Source organism: Etheostoma cragini, chromosome 3 (genome assembly GCF_013103735.1).
Source record: "Etheostoma cragini isolate CJK2018 chromosome 3, CSU_Ecrag_1.0, whole genome shotgun sequence".
In the NCBI taxonomy this organism is placed as follows: Eukaryota; Metazoa; Chordata; class Actinopteri; order Perciformes; family Percidae; genus Etheostoma; species Etheostoma cragini.
In genome coordinates this window covers 16233279-16255193 of record NC_048409.1, presented here as the reverse complement: position 1 = coordinate 16255193, position 21915 = coordinate 16233279, and the positions used below count along the sequence as shown (strand labels likewise).

The window sequence follows — 21915 nt, the reverse complement described above, 5'->3', positions numbered from 1 at the left end:
ATGCAACAGTCCCGATTTAGCTTTCCTGTTTTGTACATTAGCACATACTGTGTGTACTTTCTGAGTAATTTTAGTCATGAGTCAAATCTGGTCATGATGCTGAGATCACTTTACACAATGTTATTAAGGATTTACTGGGTCAGCCAGCACTAATCATTACTCTATTTGAGTTATTTTTTGGATAATGGAATGAGGGAATATGCATCTGTGACTGGTCCCTAGGTATGTTTCTTTTCTAAACATATGTGAGTGTTTGGGTGACTTGTTGACCACAAGGTGGTCTGATACAGTAAAACGTAAAAATATAGTGATGCAGATAATAAAGACACAGATGATGATTACTGAATGACGTGCTGTATTTCTTTATAGGATGCCTCTTATATGTTTGGTATGTATTTATATATAAATCTGCTTTAAGTCATCTCGAACTCTTTACCTTTTGGCTTTAGTAAAGGTGTAAGCCAAACGCTTGGCTTTGACTCAGCATAATGCTGTTTAATAAGATCGTAAACAAAAGTAAAGTGTACATGCACACCAATGGTTTTAAAACATTCCATCTTTTCAGAAAGGCTCCTTCAGCTGTTTCTCATTGTTTCACTCTTTTCTGATAATCATTATTTCAGGCAGATAATCAAAGTGACCACTTGGTAGACAGACTAAAAAGGCACGCAACTGTCTTCAGGAAAAAACAGGCATATCTACAGCCAGCACTTAATGAAACGTTAAGGATTAGCAAGCATTGGCTTTATCACCACTCTGTGCCCATCCAGGTGGGAGATAACCGCTGTCTGCTGCAGTCTCTGAAAGACTCTCCCTACTACCACAGCTTCCAAGACAAGGTCAGGTCAAAGAATCTATGAATACACTTTTATACTAATTAAGTGCCTTATTTACATGTTGGGAAAAGTAAATCTCCCCATGCACTTTGTTTGTTAAACATACAGCATGTGTTAACGCAATTAAATGAACTGCTGTCCTCTTTTATTGTTGCATGTTTTATGTGGTTTAAATAACATTATATTAATATTTACATATTCTAATAAAGAGCACTAACCCATGTTACTGTATTTACTCTGTGTATGATAGGTCAGTCTGTGGGAGGTTCGTCTATCAGACTTAGACGAGTACCTGCTTAGTCTGAATGCCATCCAGAGGCGTTGGGTTTATTTGGAGCCCATTTTTGGACGAGGGGCATTGCCTCGGGAGGAGGCCCGCTTTAAACGTGTTGATGAAGATTTCAGGTACTGTGTGTGTGTGTGTGTGTGTGTGTGTGTGTGTTTGTTTGACTGTATCACATCAGCAGAGGCAAAGAGATTGCAAACACACTATTTACTCCCAAAAATTCCCTGTCGGAAATAAAGCACCATCCATTGTATGTGAATATATACACCTTCACACATTGAAGCTTAAAGTTGGCATTCAAACCTCAGTCATTGACCATATCCACTGCTATACCTGTCTCCTAAACCAGTGGTAATTTTCTTTCTTTCTGCACAGCACATAGCACACGTTTTGATGTACTATTTTTTTGTTTGTTTAACTTTCAGGTTTATTATGGCTGATATTCAGTATAACATTAGGATTGTGTCTCTTTTGCTGGGATAAATGGACAAATACAGTTTGCAATACAGGCAGCATGTGTTTTATGCACATTGAGAAACAAAGCACTTTCTCCATGTGTGTAACAGGTCTATAATGTCAGACATTCAGAGTGACAACCGAGTTGTTTCTCTGAGCTCGAGGGCTGGCATCAGAAACTCCCTCGTCACCATACTGGATCAGCTGCAGCGCTGCCAGAAGTCACTTAATGAGTTCCTGGAGGTACATACATACCTTTTTGTGTGCAAAGACTACTTATGTATAACATATGGTAAGCATCACAACTTTTGTAATGTGTGTTGTTGTTGCAGGAGAAGCGCTCTGCCTTCCCACGGTTCTATTTCATAGGAGATGATGATCTGCTTGAGATTCTTGGTCAGGCAACCAACCCAACTGTCATCCAGTCACACCTCAAGAAACTCTTTGCGGGTAAGAAAAATCTGTTTTGTTCTATTCTGTTTTCTTTTTTTCCTTATGTTGTGCTCTTCTCTGCTTTTACGTTATGTTATGTTATTGTTTGCTTTGCTCTTCTCTTTTCCTTGTTTCTCTTGCATCACAGCATGTTCTGTTGAACAGTGAATGCAATCGGTCTGTTAATTAATCCACTTAACAATCTGTGCAGGTATCCACAGTGTTGAATTTGATGAGCAGTGCCAGCACATTGTCGCCATGTGTTCTTTGGAGGGAGAAATAGTGCCACTCAGAAACATCATACGCATCTCCAGCCTTGTGGAGGTAAAGCTGCTGTGCAAAGTTATGTGTGAATAATTTACAACAACAATAATATACTGTTGTAAATGTAAAGTAATATTGATTGGACACTTTCCAGTATAGCATTTATGTGTTTGTTATAGTGTGTTTAAAAACATTCAATAACATATTGTATTCACGATTTAATGAAGGGTTGATAACTATCCCCAGTTACCTGCTTAGGAACTAGGGATGCAAATTGGCTTTTTACTAAATCTCTGTATAATGCATCAGATTTCAAGTACTATAGGATCTTTCCTGTCAAATAAACTTAAAAAATGTATATTAACTCATTGAAGAATTTTACTCACTGTTTTTGTTATACATTTTTGTGGCTGTGTGTGTGTACTGTTTTCTGTCTTTCTAGGTGTGGCTAAGTGAGCTGTCTGTAGAAATGAAGGAGACCCTGAAGCACCTACTGTATGAATGTCTGTCAGCAGGGAAGAAAGGGGAAGTGGATCCCTCACACTACCCATCACAGGTACACACCACTTTTCCACAACCCACAGTACTTTGTTCAAGTTGAGATCCAAGACCACATTTCAGCAATGTGCGACCCGGGAGTTGAAAAAAGTTAATTGTCTTTCTTATTTTTGGTCTAGATTTTGTGTCTGGCTGATCAAATACAGTTTACTGAAGATGTGGAAAGAGCTCTAAAAGAGCAAAGTTTGCAGCAACTGGAGCTGGAGCTCAAAGCCAAATTAGAACACTACACTACGGTGGACACCAGCTCTGACGATGTCGCTAACACAGGTAGTTCTGTCTATGTTTGTGTGTATGGATGGGGGGTGTATGTGTGTCTTCTTAGACTGGTGAAACTTCCATGTACAGACTTTAAAAACATACGCGGTAGCTTTTTGAAGTTGAAACATGTTGAATTTGGGTGGATCTGTCTTGACCTTTGTTTGCACCACCCAGAGAGAATATGCAAGTTTGTGTCAACTCCCATCTTTTAAGTGCATATAAAACCCTCTTACCTAATTCTTAAAATTATTCAGCCATATACTATATCTGCCTGCCCTGGTTATGAACTATATTCCGATTATTACCTGAAATGTCATTCAAAATGAAAAGGATTAAACACCTTCTAACAAGAGACTAATACAAACCCAGACAGGAGAAGCTAAGAAAAGCAATGCAATACCTTGTGTGATGTTTTTTGTTCATTAAATCTTTAGACATGCTAGCACGCAAAATGATGCTCAGGATGTTGTCCCTTTCTCTTACAGTACCCTCATTTTTTCTGCTTTTTCTTTGGTTGCTGATCACTTTCCTGATAACATTATCCTTCCCAAATTTCCATACTCTATAAACACTTGGCACTTGCCATTTGCTTTTTGTTCCACTATCAGACTCCCTCTTATGTTGTTCATGATTGAGGTTTGATCAAAATCTTGTGTTGTTCCTTTGAACTGAGAGATTAATGCCGAATGACTGCTCTTGTATGAATCTCCTGATAGCCAGTCAGACACTAAAGGATGTGAAGTACCCTTTAAAGCTGCAGATGCAGTAGCAGGCCGACTAATGTAATGTCTTGGGCTGAATATGTGGCTAAATAAAACATAACAGCTGAGTCTTTTTCACAGAATTTGAATTTGTAAAAAGGACTGTAATTCAAATCAGAGTTTCTTATTCATGCATGAGATGAAAAGCTCCTCCATAATCCCGGTAGAGGCATCATTTCACAGTACATTGCTGCCAATTCCCAAATTTATTTGTCATTTGAAAATGTATCTATAAAAAACAATACTTTTAGCATTTTTTCTGACATAATAGTAAAATACCAAATATTTCAGGACAGCACTATAATGTAGGTTATTGGATTTGCAGAAAATATGGTTCACCATGTGACTTTCTTGCATTTAAAACTCTACCATCTACATTCGAAATAGAACCCATTTCCATGATAACATCTCATTAAATTACTGGCTCCCTTAAAACAACCAGATAGGCTGAAGAGGCTTTGAAGTGGCAGTACTGATTAAAGTAGCTAAAGTAATAGCAAGAAAGAATAATCTAATTACCCAGTCTACATTAATGGGCCATAAACCCGGATGGGGAGTTGTAGTGATCTCCTCTTTGGCTCAGAGACAAGAGGAGATGGTGTTAATTTGGCAACAGATGTTTCATGCATCTGTGGCTAGGCTACACTGATGCATTTCTACACACAAGGTATTCTTAGCCCCTACTTGGAACTCAACAATTGGACCTACTATAATTTAGAATATGAAATCCCAACTTCAGAGACGTTTGTAGAAAAGTAATCCACAGTGAAGATGCATGATTCAAATATCTTCCATGTAAGATCTGTTTGCCCTACTGTATATGGAGCTGTTGTTTGGAATGGTTTTGTTGATAATACTTTATATAGTGTCTACCAATTGGAACTTTTTTGGTTTGATCTCAGGTCTACATGTCAAAGTGTCCTTGGGTAAGACATCAAACCCTGAATTGCTTCCAATGCTCGGCCATCAGTGTATGAATGTGTGTGTGAGTGGGGTGAAAGGAGGAACACTTTGAGGAGACTAGAAAGTGCTATATAATGCAGTCCATTTACAATTTATTCTCAAACTACAGACGGTACCAAATAATTAGGGCCGTCAGACTCAAATTTTAAGTGCATATTCCTATTGTATGACTTAATTAATCAATGTTTGTTTACACAGTGAGTGGTCCCGATTCTACTCACTGATAAATACAATTCTGCATTTTTACTTTGAACAGCTTTAGTTACAATTGACAAAACCTAGTACTTTATTATAATATAAAAGCCATTGCCATTCTGTATGCTTACAATGAACGCCTGCCATCCATTTACAGCTAAGCAGCAAAAAAGGTGCCGGTTGGGGTTACCTAATGACCACTAAGTCGATTTTAAAAAGATTGTTACGTATTTGTTGAATTAGTATTAGAATATAATCAATCGAGACAGAGAAAATCACGTTGCCAAGATCTGACATTGGGTTTGAAAAAAAATAATACAGGTTTATGCTTTGAACCAACATGACTGTAAATAGGCTTATATAACAATGTGTACACTATTTGATGATACAAAGTTTTGTGTTTACTCCTGTGTATATGTATCTTTTTTTATTGTATGTAAATATTATAACAAATATGTTTGACCTTGTTGAATATTGTACATGACATTTACAAATACCATCCACATTTATAATCAAGTTTGTTATTTGCATAACTGCCAGTTCTGCCATCCGGATATTCATGCATGTCTTCCTGTACAGAGTCCAGTGTCCTGCAGCTGAAGCTGAAGGCTTTGATCCTGGATATTATTCACAACATCAGCGTTGTAAAGCAACTCAACCAGGCAGAGGTTACCAGCCCTGATGCCTGGGCCTGGAAGAAGCAGCTACGCGTTTACATGGGAACAGACAAATGTTGCCTCATACAAATGGTGGATGCACAATTCAGCTATACATATGAATACCAGGTGTGTTAGCATGTGTATATCACACTTTTTTTGTCTCGACCAAATGAACAATCCAAAACACACACTGATGTTTTTTGGCTGCAGTCAACCTTTTAATAGACACTTTTCTTTCCTGAATATCCTGCAGTATATAAAATCAAAAGATAATTTCCAAAGTGTTAATTTAATATGCTTACTTAGTATTCAATCTTCACTGACTTGAAAGGGACGTACGCATCAAACATTTCCAACTTATCGTAAGGTAAATCCTTTTTGTAATAAGAAAATTTGTATTTTTTCTTGATAAATCATTATTGACAATAATTGTTTAGTTATCGCCTGAATGTGATTGATTCATTCTTTGGAGATTGACTTTCTAATTAATTGTCTCACATTCATAATACACATTTCAGCCACCTGTGACACTTGTAATATGATCGAATACTGTAAATGCAATCAATATTTTCTTTACTGCTATTCATCAACAAATGTGATGAAACAGTTCCCATGCATGCATGTCTTATTTTGCCAAAATCGTGCATACGTACATATCATAGTCAAGTAGTAGTAGCACACAATGTGGTGTCAGGCACCCAAACACATTTGTACATCCCTTACAACAACAGTTGAGTTATAGATTGTTCTGGGCATCAATGTTGTATTTATTGTTGTGTTTCAGTAGTGTATTGAAATTGTACAGGAATTTGAATGCTTTAAGACATTGCCACCTTGTTACTTGTTCAGGGTCTCACACAAAAATGTTTTATGTTCAATGAATATAGTTGTACTTTTTATTTTGTACCTCTGGGGGGCACTGTTTATGCAAAGATGAGCACTGAAGATGCTTTGCTTCATTTTCCATCTGCTGTCCCTTTAAACTAACACAAGCTTCACTTAGTCTCACTCATATTAATTTTCTTTGTCTGTTCTTCATTTGTTTTTCCTTCCTTTCTCACTTAATCCATCATTTATCTGTTTGTCTTTATCCTTTGCTGACTTCTTTCCCTCCTTTATTGTGCCCCTACACCCTCACTTGCTATATCTTTTCTGCTTCTTCAGCTATCTCAATGTGTTTCTGTCAGTTTTTATCGCTGTTTATCGGTCACTGCCTTCTCAACCCTATCTCTCCGGTCTTCCAGGGGAATGCGGCTAAGCTGGTGCACACTCCACTGACTGATAAGTGCTACCTGACTTTGACCCAGGCCATGAAGATGGGACTTGGGGGAAACCCGTATGGGCCCGCTGGCACAGGCAAGACGGAGTCAGTCAAAGCCCTGGGGGGGCTGTTTGGACGCCAAGTGCTGGTTTTCAACTGTGATGAGGTATTAACATGCTCCAAAAGAATATGTGACGGGTTTAACATGTCACCCCAAACTTTCAAGTACTAGTAATCATTATTCTGACTTATATATGATGGGAGTATATGCCTGGTATGTGCACTGCATACATCTGATTATTCATCTTGTGCCCACACAGTAAACAAGACTAGTAATTGAGAACAACTACCAATGAAAACACACAAGAAGATCTTTTTTCTGGTTTGGATCCGTCTGTTTTTCAGGGTATCGATGTGAAGTCAATGGGACGAATCTTTGTGGGCTTGGTGAAGTGTGGAGCATGGGGCTGCTTTGACGAGTTTAACCGCTTAGAGGAGGCGGTATTGTCTGCAGTTTCCATGCAGATTCAGGCCATTCAAGACTCCCTTAAACATCACAAGAATACATGTGAACTTCTGGGGAAGGAGGTAAGAAAATAAGAAAAGATGGAGACAAACTCATTAATGTTTCCAAGTTCTGATGCTAAAAATAATTACTTACCATTTCTCAAGCCTGCGTTTTGCAGCTAATTCTCAATTATTATATCTTTCTGTTTAATTCACTGGCTTGTATTGTATACACGCATACTTAGACCCACAGTGCTAGGTTTTACCTTGAATGGACCCATATTATGCTCATTTTCGGGTTCATAATTGTAGTTTGAAGTTGTACCAGAATACTTTGCTGCAGATCCTCTTTTCACAATGTGTGTTTGGGTCTCTGTTTTAGCTACAAAGTGAGACATCTCACTTGTTTTAGCTACAGAGACTTCTCACTTCTATACTATTTTGTATGGGAGTCACACATGCTCAGTAGCTAGGTAAGATCACATCAGCTAGATAACCCTTTCTCTAACTTTGGTCACTAAAAGGCAGGATTAGCTGGGAGACTTCTTCTAAACAAGGGTGCCCTTGTGAAATACCTGCAGATTAGGGACATGCAAATAGTTCTTTTGTAGATCATGGTAAACTAGTGTGTGTTGTAGCAGTGTTTTGCCATTGATAACAAGCTAGGATGCTACGGTTAGCCACCTCATCTCTGCTAGTTACGTAGAAAGCCGTGCAGATTTTGAACAACTCATCCAGAGACTGAAGGCTTAGGACATTCAGAAACCTGTATCTCACTCAAAACAACGTGGATAGTTTTTTTTTTCCAAGATTTTTTTTCCCCAGACACAAAATCACACTCCAAATCCCAGAAAAAAGTGATTTTTATTCATAATATAGTGACTTTAAGCTTCAGTTCTTGCCTTTTTGTCAAATCAGCCTGTCAATTAATCAGTTATTTATTCATCCATAGTGGAAAAGTTGGTCGGGTCAATAATTATCAAGCAATTGATTAAACTATATTCATGCTTTTATACAACACATGTTAATGAGGATAATGTTTCCTTCTTCTCCCATTGTCATCCAGGTGGAATTGAACCCAAACTCTGGGGTCTTTATCACATTAAACCCGGCAGGAAAAGGATACGGAGGCAGGCAGAAGCTTCCAGACAACCTAAAGCAGCTGTTCAGGCCTGTGGCCATGAGCAGGCCAGACAATGAGCTCATTGCTGAGGTCATCCTCTACTCTGAGGGCTTTAAAAACGGAGAAATGCTGGGACGCAAACTGGTTGCAATCTTTAACCTGGCCAGGTAGAAATTGTTTAGTTGGGTCTTTTTGATTTGGGTTGAGGTTGGATGGAGTAAGAATATAAGATGTATTACCTTGTCCATAAACCTTTCACCAGAGTACCAACTATACAGTATGTATGTGACCTGTGTTACATATCTGGTCTTTAAGTCAGTGTGGTTCACAATTTGGTGTTTTCTTGTGTTCCAAACTAAATCATGCTGTGGGTGTTGAATTTATTTGAAATTATTTACACTGCCACTACAGTAGATTGCATTATATTGATTTTGTGGATATGTTATCCTCTACCTCCCGCCTCTTATCACTACAACCAATCATATAGTCAATTTAGAGTGTGTGAATATGTGTGAAAATGTGCTTTTACGTTTGTGTTCAGGGAGCTATTGACTCCCCAGCAGCACTACGACTGGGGTTTGCGTGCTCTGAAGACGGTGCTAAAGGCCTGTGGCAGTCTCCTGCAGCAACAGAGGAGGAGTCATGACAAGGACAAGCGTAAGACCCCTGCTGGCTATTTTTTTGTTTAAAGGTACAATTTTTACGTGAGGCTTTTCAATAGTGGAGAGTGACAAGAACATTAGGAGGAAGAGAATGTATTCATGCTTTCTAGGTGGAAAAAATAATAAGTCCATTAAGTCCATTAACACCAATTTTATAAAAGACTAAATGGCCATTTTACATGCAGCAGTGGTTAGAATCAAAAGATGTCTACATGTGATTTTTCTTATATTTACATATTCATTGTTTAACAGAACAGTCAGAACAGTCAAAGTGACTGTACTACAATATATTAACATAGAGCATCATCGACAGCCAGGAATCAGAGAGATGCCCCTGAAACTTATTGGTTTAGTTTAAAGGTTCCAATACAATATTTTCCCCCACAAAATGTCAATAATCTAAAAGAATAGTTTTTGGTCATTTGGTGAAAGTGTCTCTAAAACGTGTCCCCTGAGAAGTGCTGAAACGGTTGCACTGATTATAAGCTTCTGACCTCAGCAATAGAAAGCTGATGAAAAGGATTAGAGGATAAGGTGAAAGTGAAAATGCAGGTGGTTTGGAGATGCTTATCCTGCAGTTTGAGAAACACTATGCATGAGTGTACTTGAACATCAAAAGGTTTTATTGACCAGCACTTCCTTTCTGTACACTGACTGTCCTTGCCCTCTAAATCCTCTAATACAGACATGCCATCTATTGACGCTTAGTCCATATGTCTCCCCTTCAAACACTTTCTTCCCTTTGGTTTTTTGCTTGTCTGTACTTTTTTCCTTCTTCTTTCTGTAATCTTGCCAGAGTTCAGTTGTTTACTTCTTCAGTAACTATTTCTTCACCTCCTTCTGACCTCTTGGTAGCTCTCTCTCTGATTCCTGGCTGTCGATGATGCTCTCTCTTGCTGCCCTCTGTTTCCCACCCCCATCTTCCCTTCATGTCGCTGTTTTTCAATGCTTTCGCTCATATCTCTTGCTTAATTTTCCTCTGCTTTTTCTTTAACACATCCCACTCACTCTTTCAAATCCTTCTGCCCCCCCCTTTATTTTTTCTAACACACATCAACACGTACACACCTTGATTGTATACACACACAGCACCTGTCTGTTGATGAGTCCTCAAGGTTTACTTCTGTTCGTCTCTGAGCGTAGTCTGGCCAAGTGTTCCTTTCTTGCAACACATTTGTTCCTTAGCACTTGTATAAAAGGGATCATGTGCAAGAGCAAAAGAATATTAACTCGACACGATAATTGTGTTTTTCTCCGTCAACCTTGTGTTTTATCTTTGATTCTCTTTTAGCATATAGTCATTTTGCACAAGTATAAAGCAATTTCATATTTTTAGTTTTATCCTTATTGAAGTATTTTTTACATGCCTATCCTATTTAAATAAATAAATCTTTTCATCTACATGCAGTTCAGGAGAGTAGTCTGGTGGTGCAGGCATTGAGACTGAACACCATGTCCAAGCTGACATTTTCCGATTGCTCCCGGTTTGATGCTCTTGTCAGAGATGTCTTCTCTGGGGTTAATTTCACCGATATGGAGGACAAGATACTAATGAATGCTTTGGAACAAGTCTACCAGGAAGCACAACTTGAACTTATACCCAGTCAGGTGTGTGTACAAAGACACTGATTTATTAGCTGCCTATAAACATATTATTGTCATGATACATGCATACACACCATTCTGCAAAAAGTCTTTAACATTAACAGAATAGTTGTATAGTTGGTTAAGTGGTGAAAACATCTTTGATGAATTGCTGACTGCTTTTCCTCTGCGTAGCTGAAAAAAGCATTGGAGCTGAACGAACAGCTGAGACAACGCATGGGCGTAGTCATCGTAGGGCCAAGCGGAGCAGGCAAGTCTACACTCTGGAGGATGCTTAGGGCTGCGCTCAGCAAGACAGGCAAAGTGGTGAGTAAGAGACAAACCCGCCTACTTGGATTTTCATTCATGAAGACATTCTCTTTATTAAACCTAATTCATTATAAAACTTGTAATAATATATTCAAAATGCTGTAAGTTTACATTTTGTAAGACTTAGGTTTCAAAATAATTTAGCATATGAAGGAGTTTGAAAAAGGCATGTGTTTGAGAGTTTACGGGTCAGTAAAAAAAAAACAGTGACATAATACTGTATTTTTTGCAGGTGAAGCAGTACACAATGAATCCTAAGGCCATGCCCAGGCAACAGCTGCTTGGACATATAGACATGGACACCAGAGAATGGGCTGATGGCGTACTCACACATAGTGCCAGGATTGTTGTCAGAGAACCACAAGGTAAGAAAGAGAGACACCACTTAGATGTTGCAAATAGGTAATTGATAATCTGTCTTGCTTAACCAGACTTTTAATAACTTTGATGAATTCTACATTAACTGGAAAAGTTAAAGTAGACCACTATACTTTAAAAGGACCAGATACAGTAAGCCTAAACATTTGGTATAGTCCGCTCTGTGTGTATTGACGTTGATGTACTAGATTATATATGTAATTGTGTTTTTGTGTTTTCTAGGGGTGAGCTCATGGATTGTGTGTGACGGTGACATCGACCCAGAGTGGATTGAGAGTCTGAACTCTGTGCTTGATGATAATCGGCTGTTAACCATGCCTAGTGGAGAACGCATCCAGTTTGGACCTAATGTTAACTTCCTGTTTGAGACTCACAACCTTAGCTGTGCCTCACCAGCCACCATATCCCGCATGGGAATGATCTTTCTCAGGTCAGTCAGCCTATGCAGACAGGGTTCTAAGTGTACTAAATTCCACCTATTGTAACTAGCTTGTCTCACTGTTTTTACTTCCCCTTTTTCCCCATTTTTAACTTTAGCGATGAGGACATTGATGTGGGAGCCTTAGTGAAGTCGTGGTTAAAGGGTCAGCCAGAGGAGTGTTGCAGTAACCTAGAAAACTGGCTTGGGGACTACTTTCAACAAGCCCTGGACTGGGTCCTCAAACAGGTAACCTTTGTCCTATCTTACTTCTAAACACTGGCTCAAAAACAGTCAAAATGTGTCATTATGCTGAATTTAAAAGACCCTTTTTGACATGCACACATTGCATGCACTGACCATGGAGCAATGTTTTCTGTGTATTTCAACACATGGCCATTGGTGACCAAACTATACGATTTACTGAATAAATTATGTCAACTTATACTGACCAGTGTTCATTATATTGGATTTAATTGCTGACATTATGAGAGTGTGATGATGGTCCGGTTTAGTTAGTAACACTTACATAGTGTTTTTCTATTGTTTTCACCCCATTTATTCTAAATCATTTGTTGATTTTTAATTCAAACTTGTATATCCCCTTCTTTTCTTCTCTGCTTTCATCAGAATGACTTTGTGGTGGAGACTAGTCTAGTGGGTACAGTGTTCAATGGTCTGTCACACCTCAATGGTGTGACAGAGAGAGGTCAGTTCATCGTTGGTCTTCTAAGGGGTTTGGGAGGAAACCTCAACCTCAAAACAAGACAGGAGTTTTCCAAAGAGGTAAGAACACCTTTGTTTTTTTTTACATGGGCAGCGGATGACCATAAGAATAGTTTAATTCTAGATTTGATATTTTATTAATGTGTCAAACTTAAAGACCTGTACAGTAAGTTATCTTAGCTGTAACTGCTAAAACATGCACATCTAATACTTCTTTGTACTTCTGTAGTTGCTGAGCTGGGCCAGGGAAAGCCCTCCAGACACCAAAAAAACACTCGATACCTACTATGACTATGACAGGGGCCACCTAGCAGCTTATAAATTCCATCCTCCCGAAGGTCTCTCACTGGAAGAGCTCTCTCATAGACACACGCTACCTGTTATTGAGACTCCAGACATGCAGAGAGGTCTGCATGGCTTCTTCCCGTGGCTCACTGCTCAGCACAGGCAGCCCTTCATGGTGGTAGGGCCAGAGGGCTGCGGAAAGGGGTAATTACACACAAGCAGAGATGCATGCACGCTAGCACGCACACACACGCACGCACACACACACACACACACACACACACGCACACACACACAGTGGCGCTCAAAAGTTTGGGGAACCCAGGTAAAAAAAAATATTAAAGTGCATAAAGAAGCCAAGAAAAGATGGTAAAATCTCCAAAAGGCATCAAATGACAGATTAGACATTTGTATAATATGTCACAAAAATTAGTATTTTATTTCCATCATTTACGCTTTCGAAAAAACAGAAAACAAAAAAATGGCGTCTGCAAAAGTACTTCGCCCTTTGGCAAGTATCACAACTTGGAAACGCTTCTTGGAGCCAGCCAAGAGCCTTTCAATTCTTGTTTGAGGTATCTTTGCCCATTCATCCTTAAAAAAGTTTTCCAGTTCTTTGAGATTTTTGTGCTGTCTGTCACACACTGCTCTTTTAAGGTCTATCTATAGATTTAAAATGATGTTGAGGTCAGGAGATTGTGAAGGCCATGGGAAAACCTTCAGTTTGCGCCTCTTGATGTAATCCACTGTGGATTTTGAGGTGTGTTTAGGATCCTTATCCATTTGTAGAAGCCATTCTCTCTTTAACTTCAGCTTTTTCACATATGGCATAAGGTTAGCGTCCACAATTTGCTAAAATTTTACTGAATCCATTTTTCCTTCTACTTTGGAAATCTTCCCTGTTCCACTGGCTGCAATACTACCCCAAAGCATGCTTACCAGTTGGACAGAGGTTCTTTTCATTAAATTCTGTGCCCTTTCTTCTCCAAACGTACCTTTGCTCATTCTGGCCAAAAGGTATATTTTAACCTCATCAGTCTAAGAACTTTTTTCCACAATGCATCAGGCTTGTCTCTATGTTCATTTGCAAACTTCAAACGCTGATTTTTGTGGTGAGGACGTAGAAGAGGTTTTCTTTTGAGGACTCTTCCATGAAGACCATATTTGTACAAGTATCTCTTTATATTGGAATGGTGTACCACAACTCCAGTCTGCCAGGTCTTTTTGTATGGATCGTGCAGTCAATCAGGTTTTTTGACTTATTTTTCTTGGTCTTCCAGATCTTGCTTTAACCTCCACTGTTCCTGATGACTGCCATTTGTTAACTACATTCCGAACAGAGGATATTGGCATCTGAAAACGCTTTGCTATTTTCTTATAGCCTTTTCCTGTTTTGTGAGCGTCAAATATTTTCAGTTTCAGTTTTCTAGACAACTGCTTAGAAGAAGCCATGGTGCTGATTGTTGGGGCATGGTCAGATAAGGTTGTGCATTTAAAACCTTAAGATTGACATCACCTGGTCTTTCCAGACAATGACTGAGAACAATCCATGACACTGTCAGGTCTCAGCTTTCCAAAGGCGGCAGTACAAGGTATTAACTCTGCTGGGTGCCCAAACTTTTGCAGATGCCATTTTTTTGTTTTCTGTCATTTTGAAAGTGTAAATGATGGAAATAAAATCTAACTTTTTGTCACATATTATACGAATGTCTAATCTGTCATTTGATGCCTTTTGGAAATTTTTCCATCTTTTCTTGGCTTCTTTATGCACATTAATACAAACTTTTACCCGGGGTGCCCAAACATTCAAGCCCAACTGTACATGCATAATCGTAAAAATTACACACAAACAAAAAAAATAATTTTACATTTTGGATTGCGAGGCAGAGGCACTCAAATGTGGAAACTTAAATGGTACAAACACACAATCACTAATATCAAGGCTTCTTTTATTCAAGACTTTTTGTGTAAAAGCACTGACAAGTCCGAATAAGGATCAGATGTGTATGTGTGGTGTATGTGCTCGGGCTTGTGTATGTGTACACAGAGTCGTTGCCTCAGAAATAATTGCTTCCTTCCCCAGGGGTTTGAAGAACAAGGGTCACTCAGTTTGCCTTTTACACTTCAGTTGAGTTTCACTCAATGTCTCCTTTTCTCGTCCTCTTGTCTTGCCTCACTTCGGCTGAAAGGTCACTGTGCCATTGAGGCACTGGGTTTGTCAGCTTGCTCTTTTGATAAAAGAACATTAATTAATTTACACACACATTCGCTGGACTGGGTGTACATGCATGTGGATGCACATAATTTACTTTCCAATTATTTTCTTTCTTTGTTTGCGCCCTCTCAAAATGTCTCTCTTTGCCTTTGGGTTTGGTCTGACAAACATTGTTCTCTAGATCACAAAATAAGTAAAGCACTAAAAGTCATTCTTCCTCTTATCATTTCATATGTTCCTGGCACCATCCTAAACATAAATGAGATGTATGAGAGTCACAACATTTATTGATTGATCTGAAGTTGTCAGACCCTGTCTGGCCAAACCTTTTAAACAGGGCCTGTGTGTTTATTGACCTTTTTTGTATTTATTGTTTTCTGTCTAGCATGCTCCTGCGCTACGCCTTTTCTCGGCTGCGGTCCACCCAAGTTGCTGTGGTGCACTGCAGCGCCCAGACCTCATCACGCCATGTCCTACAAAAGCTCGGTCAGACCTGCCTGTTGCTCAGCTCAAACACCGGTCGAGTCTTTAGACCCAAAGACTGTGAGAACCTTGTGCTCTACTTAAAAGACATCAACCTACCGAAACCTGACAAATGGGGGACCAGCAACCTCACTGCCTTCCTGCAACAGGTAGAAATGATCCATAAAAAGGCATATAGATAAGCAAACAAATTAGTAAATGGAGGGAAAAAAAGAAAACTGTGACACTGATTCCTAGCACATCAGTAAGGTTTCAAGACTGTTTCACATATAATTGAAAGTGCTTGGAGTGTATCTTACAGACATTTTGACTCTCATCTCTCCTATTTCTTCCACCTTCTTAATTCCATTTTTCATCTCTTTCTCTCACTGTCTTTCCTCCAGGTTTTGACATATAAGGGATTCTATGATGAAAATCTGGACTGGGTAAGTCTTGAGAACATCCAGGTGGTGGCCTCCATGTCAACAGGGGGTGCTGTAGGGAGCCATTTGCTCACCTCCCGCTTCTCATCTATAGTTCGCGTTTGCACTATAGAGTAAGTATGTAGCAAATGTACATTATTACACTTTACTTATCGCCAAACAGCCTGCAGTTACACATGTATTTACATGCTTTCTAAATTTAGCTTCCCATCATCTTTTCTTCTTTCTCTCTGTTTCATTGTTGGCCTCCCTCTAACCCTGACCCCCTCTATTTTTATTTTTCTACATCCATCTGTTTCTCTGCCTCTTTGCCTCTGCCTTTAGCTATCCAGACAGGGAGCAGCTGCAGACTATCTACTCAGCATACCTGCAGCCAGTTCTCCAACATAGCTTGGGCAGCCAGGCATCCTGGGCCAGCACAGGGAAAACACACCAGCTGGCTGGGTCTCTAGTGCAGCTCTATGAACAGGTATTGACTTGGTAAAGGTTTTATTCTTACTCTGATTTCTATTTGCAGCTATATAGTCAAATAATTAATTATGTGACATTTTCATGTGATAATTGGATACATTTGTGTTGTCTGTCAGGTTGCACTGTATGTAAAGGTTGGGTGACTGGACAAACATTTCTGTGCTGTTGGTGTATTGCTGTTTTTCAGTAAAATGGCAATATACCTCAAAATTACAAAGAAATTTAACACAACCTAGACCCATGGGATGTGTTTTGAAAAACAGTGGTGATCTGCAGGGGAACCATTTAATTTGTATCTAGGACATTGTACGGGCAATCAGTAAATGAAGCCCTATATGGCTAGTTCCAAATTGCAACTATGGATGGCACACAGATTGGGGTTAAACATAATAATATAATATGCCGCTTATGCCAGTGATTACATATGTATGTATCATCTATCTCCCTGTATATCTTTAATCTCAGGTGAAAGCCAAGTTTACAGTGGATGACCACAGCCACTACCTATTTACCCCCTGTATCCTCACAGAATGGGTGCTCAGCCTGCTGCGATATGACCTCACTGCAGGTAACCAAACACACTTGGAAGAATGCACACATATGAATATGTATAAGATTGTGTTTATAACCAGGCAAACATAAACCTTCTCTAAGTTAGGGAACCAATAAGATCCTTTATTGGGACAGAAGCACGGCAGTATGCAAACAAAAACTAAGATTCTCCTCACAGTTCTTATATCATTTTGTTGTTGTTGAGGAACATAAAGCATTAATGACTGTGTCAATTTTTATGCCATAATCATATGTGGCTTAGTTTCTTGTCAGTATTTTTTTTTTTACTCAGAGCTACTGTCTTCAACTTTCACCTTTTTCTTCATTCAATCTCTCCTCTCTTCTCTCTCCTCATTTCCTCTCTGTCACTTGTCTCCGTCGCCCTCTTTTATCACCCTCTCTCTTTGCTGTCCTTTCAACTTTCCCTCTGTCACTCTTTCTCTCCTTCTGCAATGTGTTCCTGCTGTGATAGTGAGTCCAATAATTTATTTTAATTAAACACGTCAGCGGACAAACTTCTCTTTTCCCATGCTCATCATTTTTTAACTTGCTCTTGCTTCTTCCTCCCTCTTTATCCCTCTTGCTGCTTACCTTTTTTTGGTATGTAAAAAAAACAACCTCTCTTCATTGTTATTCTGTAAATGTGTTGTTGAATGTGATGAGTTTAAGTGTGCATGTGATTCAAATATTTCCCTCAAGAGTTGGTAAAGACCAAATACAGAGCTGAAAGAAATTAAACATTTGACCTGCATTTGCCAGGTATCACAGATATATAATTATCAGATGATATGTCGTCCGATAGGTAACACAAAATTACATCACAAAAGGCCTAGGATAAGTATGTCTGAGGTCATTTAGTGTTGCCTCATCCACCAAAGAGCATGTACAAGTTTTTCAACTCTTGGTGCCTATTTTTTAATAATCACTTAATCACTTTCATTTAAGGGATTCTTAGAAAAGAAATATTTACATAATGGCTTTTTATTTAAAAAACAAATACTGTTAACATATTTTTTGATCTCTCAAATACAGAATCAGCCAGTCCTTATTGGCTTTGATAGTAGAATCACCAGAGGTGGGTTTTGGGCAAGGAAATCCTTTGAAAGCCATAGGCACAACTTGGCACTTTGTGTTTTCTTTTCCTTCTTAGTCTTTAAAATTGAATATGCCAGGAAAACCCTGGGGTGTCAATTGTGACTCTGTTTGACTCTCTTCTCAAGCTCTTTTTATATAAAGTGACAGACACCGTTGAAGCCAGTGGCCTATGAGACTACAAGTCTGGCCTGTCCCTGTAGCACTTTTTTTAGCAAGCAGCACTCTGCTTATTCTTGAGGGAATTTTTTAAATTTAGGTTTACCCTAGGAGGTGCCTTTGTCATGCTTGATCTCACCCAAAACAGCCCTTTGACTAATGTTAAGGCCTAAGTCACCGTGCAAATACTGTGCTTGTGACTGTGTTTTTCATTTTTTTTTTTAATTTAAACAATTATGAGTGATATGGACGGACTACAAAATACTCATTGTGTTAATTGCATTATTGTGTGAGTTACAGAAAAAACTATTTCCCTTTGCAGATGAATCACTGTACTGTGCTGAATGTTGTTTTAGGGTTCTTATTAGAAACAAATTTAAAACAAAATCAACAAATCTCATCTTGTGTATATCCTGTATGGTATTAATCCTGTGTGTGTGTGTGTGTGTGTGTGTGTGTGTGTGTGTGTGTGTGTGTGTGTGTGTGTGTGTGTGTGTGTGCGCATTTCTTTTTAGCTCAATCTAATGTGACAGACAGCGTGTTAGAGGTGGTAGCATATGAGGCCAGGAGGCTGTTTAGAGACCGGCTAGTTTCCTCCAAAGACCTTCACATCTTTGATAACATCCTCTCCTCCATCATACGGGGAGACTGGGGCTCTGACGCTCTAGACAACATGACTGGTAGGAGATAGCTCTATTCTCGCTGGCATACACCTTTCTTCAAATCAGACATACACATAAAAAAACTTCTGTTTGCAGGCTCTGATGGATTCAACAGCCCAACACTAATGCAGAGCAGGAACAATTTAATTACAGATTGAGTGCTTGATGCAATTCATGCAAAGATTTTCATGAAAAGCAATATTTGATTGGCTGTGTTCTTTGACATCTCTGCATTTATGTCAGTTTCTTAGCCTGACTTTTGGTTTGAATTGGTTTGACCGCTCCAAACCACTTAAAATTGTAGACAAAACTAATGATGTTGGCAACTGGGTTTAAATCATGGTTGGAGCTTGCAAGACTCCAATGCTACACTTGCCTGCCAGCTCCCATTGTGACATAAATAAGAACATACAAGAATCATGAGTAATACCAGAATGATGTCTTATGTTGTCCACACTGTACAGGAGGTCCCCTCAGGGCCGAAAGAGAAATGAGAGTAAAAGATAAATGCAGATCCCGCTCTTTTTACATATAAATGTATGTAGTAATTCATTATATTATCTACAATGCTTGGTAATGGTCTGCAAAACAGCACTAGAAATATGTGGCAAATGCTGGCAAGAGCCAGCCATAGCAATCTAACATTTGAAGCCAGTATATAGAAAACATCCAAAGAAAGATGGCTTATCTCAGAGAGGTGTAATGATCAACAACACAGGTCCTGGCTGCTGGAACAACACAATGACATATCTATTACCAAGGCCCAGTGGACACATCAGAGAGGCCTAAATAATTACTTATTTTTTTCACAGCAACTCACCAAAGCATGCTTCCAGCCACTGTGTCATACCAAGAACCAACTCATCAAAAGTTTAAACTCAACATTGGAGGCGCATACATACTGTATAACACCAGTGCTCAGTAACTAAGAGACACAAAACTGAAATTTCTCAGAATGCGGTACCTCACAATGATTGGGGAGACAGAGCAGTACCTTGCAAGTGTGATAGCTTTTTATCTTGAACAGCCCATCGTCATCTGCTCATCCTTCTAGGCATAAGCAGTGTAACCTGGGTGAGAAATGCCTCTTCTAAATTATGGCCAAAAGTGCAGTATGCCCGCAAAACAAACATCTGCATGCTTCGCTACAACACATGGTCTGTTAGCTGTGGGATTTGAAAACAGTTTAAAATGCCTACAGCTCAAGTTAAACATTCTGGAACACATTTGATCTAATTCTAGTTGATTGATATGAGTTCATTTATGTGACAGTATTTGCCTTTACAGTGCTCCTTCTTTTGTATTTTTGTCTTATCTCTGTATACAGCCAGTACTGTATGTAGACAGAAGCCATTTAAGGTGAACATACGTGGATGGGTCACAAACAGTCTGTGATATTTTCCCTGTGTATAGATTGTTTCTATGTGACATGGGGAGCATCTGAAGGAGCTGTAATGGCACCAGGCCAGGCTTTACCTCCTCATGGTAAACAACTGGGACGTCTGGATTCTGCTGACCTAAAACAAGTTGTAAAGAAGGTACTCAGTGAGGAACTGTTGTCTTGTGGTGGTGTTTATGTTGTTAGACCTGCCGGATTTAGAATGCACACATACATATGTGTTTACATACAGTATATAACTGCTGTACTGCAACTTTACCACAGTAATTAAGTAAATCGAATATATTTTCTCTTTTTTTCTACTGCTGCGTTTATATCTGTGTCTCATTCATGTGGCTGTTACTTTTTATTCTTATTTTAATTTCAGTGTACATGTTGGCATGTCTGTGGTGCAGCTCCTCACCCATGTGTCTTCCTCCTTTCCTTCCTCTAGGGAGTAGTGCTATACAGCCGTGATAACAGGGAACTGGATCTTCTCCTGTTTTGGGAAGTTTGCGACTTTGTGTCCAGGGTTGATCGGGTCTTGAGCCGACCCGGCGGCTCTCTGCTTCTGGCAGGTCGGAGTGGAGTGGGTCGGCACACAGCCACGTGCTTGGTGTCGCACATGCATGGATACACATTGTTCACGCCCCAGATCTCACGGGGTTATACTCTTAAGCATTTCAGCAATCATCTCAAGACGGTAAGAGTGAATAGTCTTTTTTTTTGGGGCTCAACTGGTTCACATTGTGCTAAGCAAACCAGTTTCAGCAGAAACCTCTTAGAGATAATTGCACTGACAAGCTTTTTGAATTTTTGAATTATCTGCCTATTAACATTATGTAATGTTTCTTTTCCATTTTTAAATTGCCATATTGATTGTTCAATGGCGCCTTTTTAACACTTAATGTGTAAATGCACAGATAGTTAGTCTCAGTATAACGGTGTTTTTTCCTCTTTAAATGTTTATAAAAACATATAATGTCTATTTATGCATGCTATATGTGTAGGTGATGCAGCTGGCAGGTCTGGAGGGCCAACAGGCGGTTCTACTGTTGGAAGACTATCAGTTTGTTCATCCAGCTTTCTTAGAAATGGTCAACAGCCTACTGTCATCAGGTGTATATTGTCATTTTGTTTTTGGTTTTCCTTCCATTTTCATGTGAACATATTTTACTTTTTTGATCTGAAGGTGTCGCAGCTTCTTTTAAGAGTTAAGGTTACATTTTGGATTAGGTTAATGTTAATAATTAAGGAAATGTTTTACAGTTTGGGAAATACATTTATTTTTCTTTCTTGTTTGTATACTGTGTGTGTGCTGAGCATTTATCTCAGTTACATTCCTATTGCAGCCCTTTTTTTGGTCTGCATTTAAGCTACCATGCTCTGGTAATTTTAGCAAAAATGATACTGCAACAGTCATAGTTTTCATTATCAATGCGTCCTGCCACCTACTATTTTGTATTTAGTTTCTTCTAAGAGATGTTAGTGTGTAAGGAAACATTTAATAATTTCTTTGTTTCTTGTGTGTTATAA

At 39.0% G+C, this 21915-nt stretch overlaps 1 protein-coding gene across 4 annotated transcripts in view; it reads left to right on the top strand.

Moving 5' to 3' along the window:
* The window catches only part of LOC117941785 (cytoplasmic dynein 2 heavy chain 1), a 102874-nt gene that overhangs the window by 17025 nt on the left and 63934 nt on the right, over positions 1–21915 (top strand). For 3 of the 4 annotated variants that reach the window (XM_034866901.1, XM_034866903.1, XM_034866900.1), the window contains exons 29-55: positions 771–839; positions 1087–1241; positions 1689–1821; positions 1911–2028; positions 2222–2334; positions 2717–2830; positions 2952–3102; positions 5592–5797; positions 6916–7098; positions 7338–7520; positions 8506–8729; positions 9104–9219; positions 10633–10832; positions 11004–11135; positions 11371–11503; positions 11739–11946; positions 12054–12183; positions 12565–12720; positions 12890–13149; positions 15546–15792; positions 16027–16178; positions 16390–16534; positions 17002–17104; positions 18855–19019; positions 20415–20539; positions 20834–21082; positions 21390–21498. In XM_034866901.1, the coding sequence (XP_034722792.1) occupies positions 771–839; positions 1087–1241; positions 1689–1821; positions 1911–2028; positions 2222–2334; positions 2717–2830; positions 2952–3102; positions 5592–5797; positions 6916–7098; positions 7338–7520; positions 8506–8729; positions 9104–9219; positions 10633–10832; positions 11004–11135; positions 11371–11503; positions 11739–11946; positions 12054–12183; positions 12565–12720; positions 12890–13149; positions 15546–15792; positions 16027–16178; positions 16390–16534; positions 17002–17104; positions 18855–19019; positions 20415–20539; positions 20834–21082; positions 21390–21498 (4279 nt within the window). The remainder of the gene's footprint in view (positions 1–770; positions 840–1086; positions 1242–1688; positions 1822–1910; positions 2029–2221; positions 2335–2716; positions 2831–2951; positions 3103–5591; positions 5798–6915; positions 7099–7337; positions 7521–8505; positions 8730–9103; positions 9220–10632; positions 10833–11003; positions 11136–11370; positions 11504–11738; positions 11947–12053; positions 12184–12564; positions 12721–12889; positions 13150–15545; positions 15793–16026; positions 16179–16389; positions 16535–17001; positions 17105–18854; positions 19020–20414; positions 20540–20833; positions 21083–21389; positions 21499–21915) is intronic. The other variant, XM_034866902.1, reaches the window with a different exon arrangement.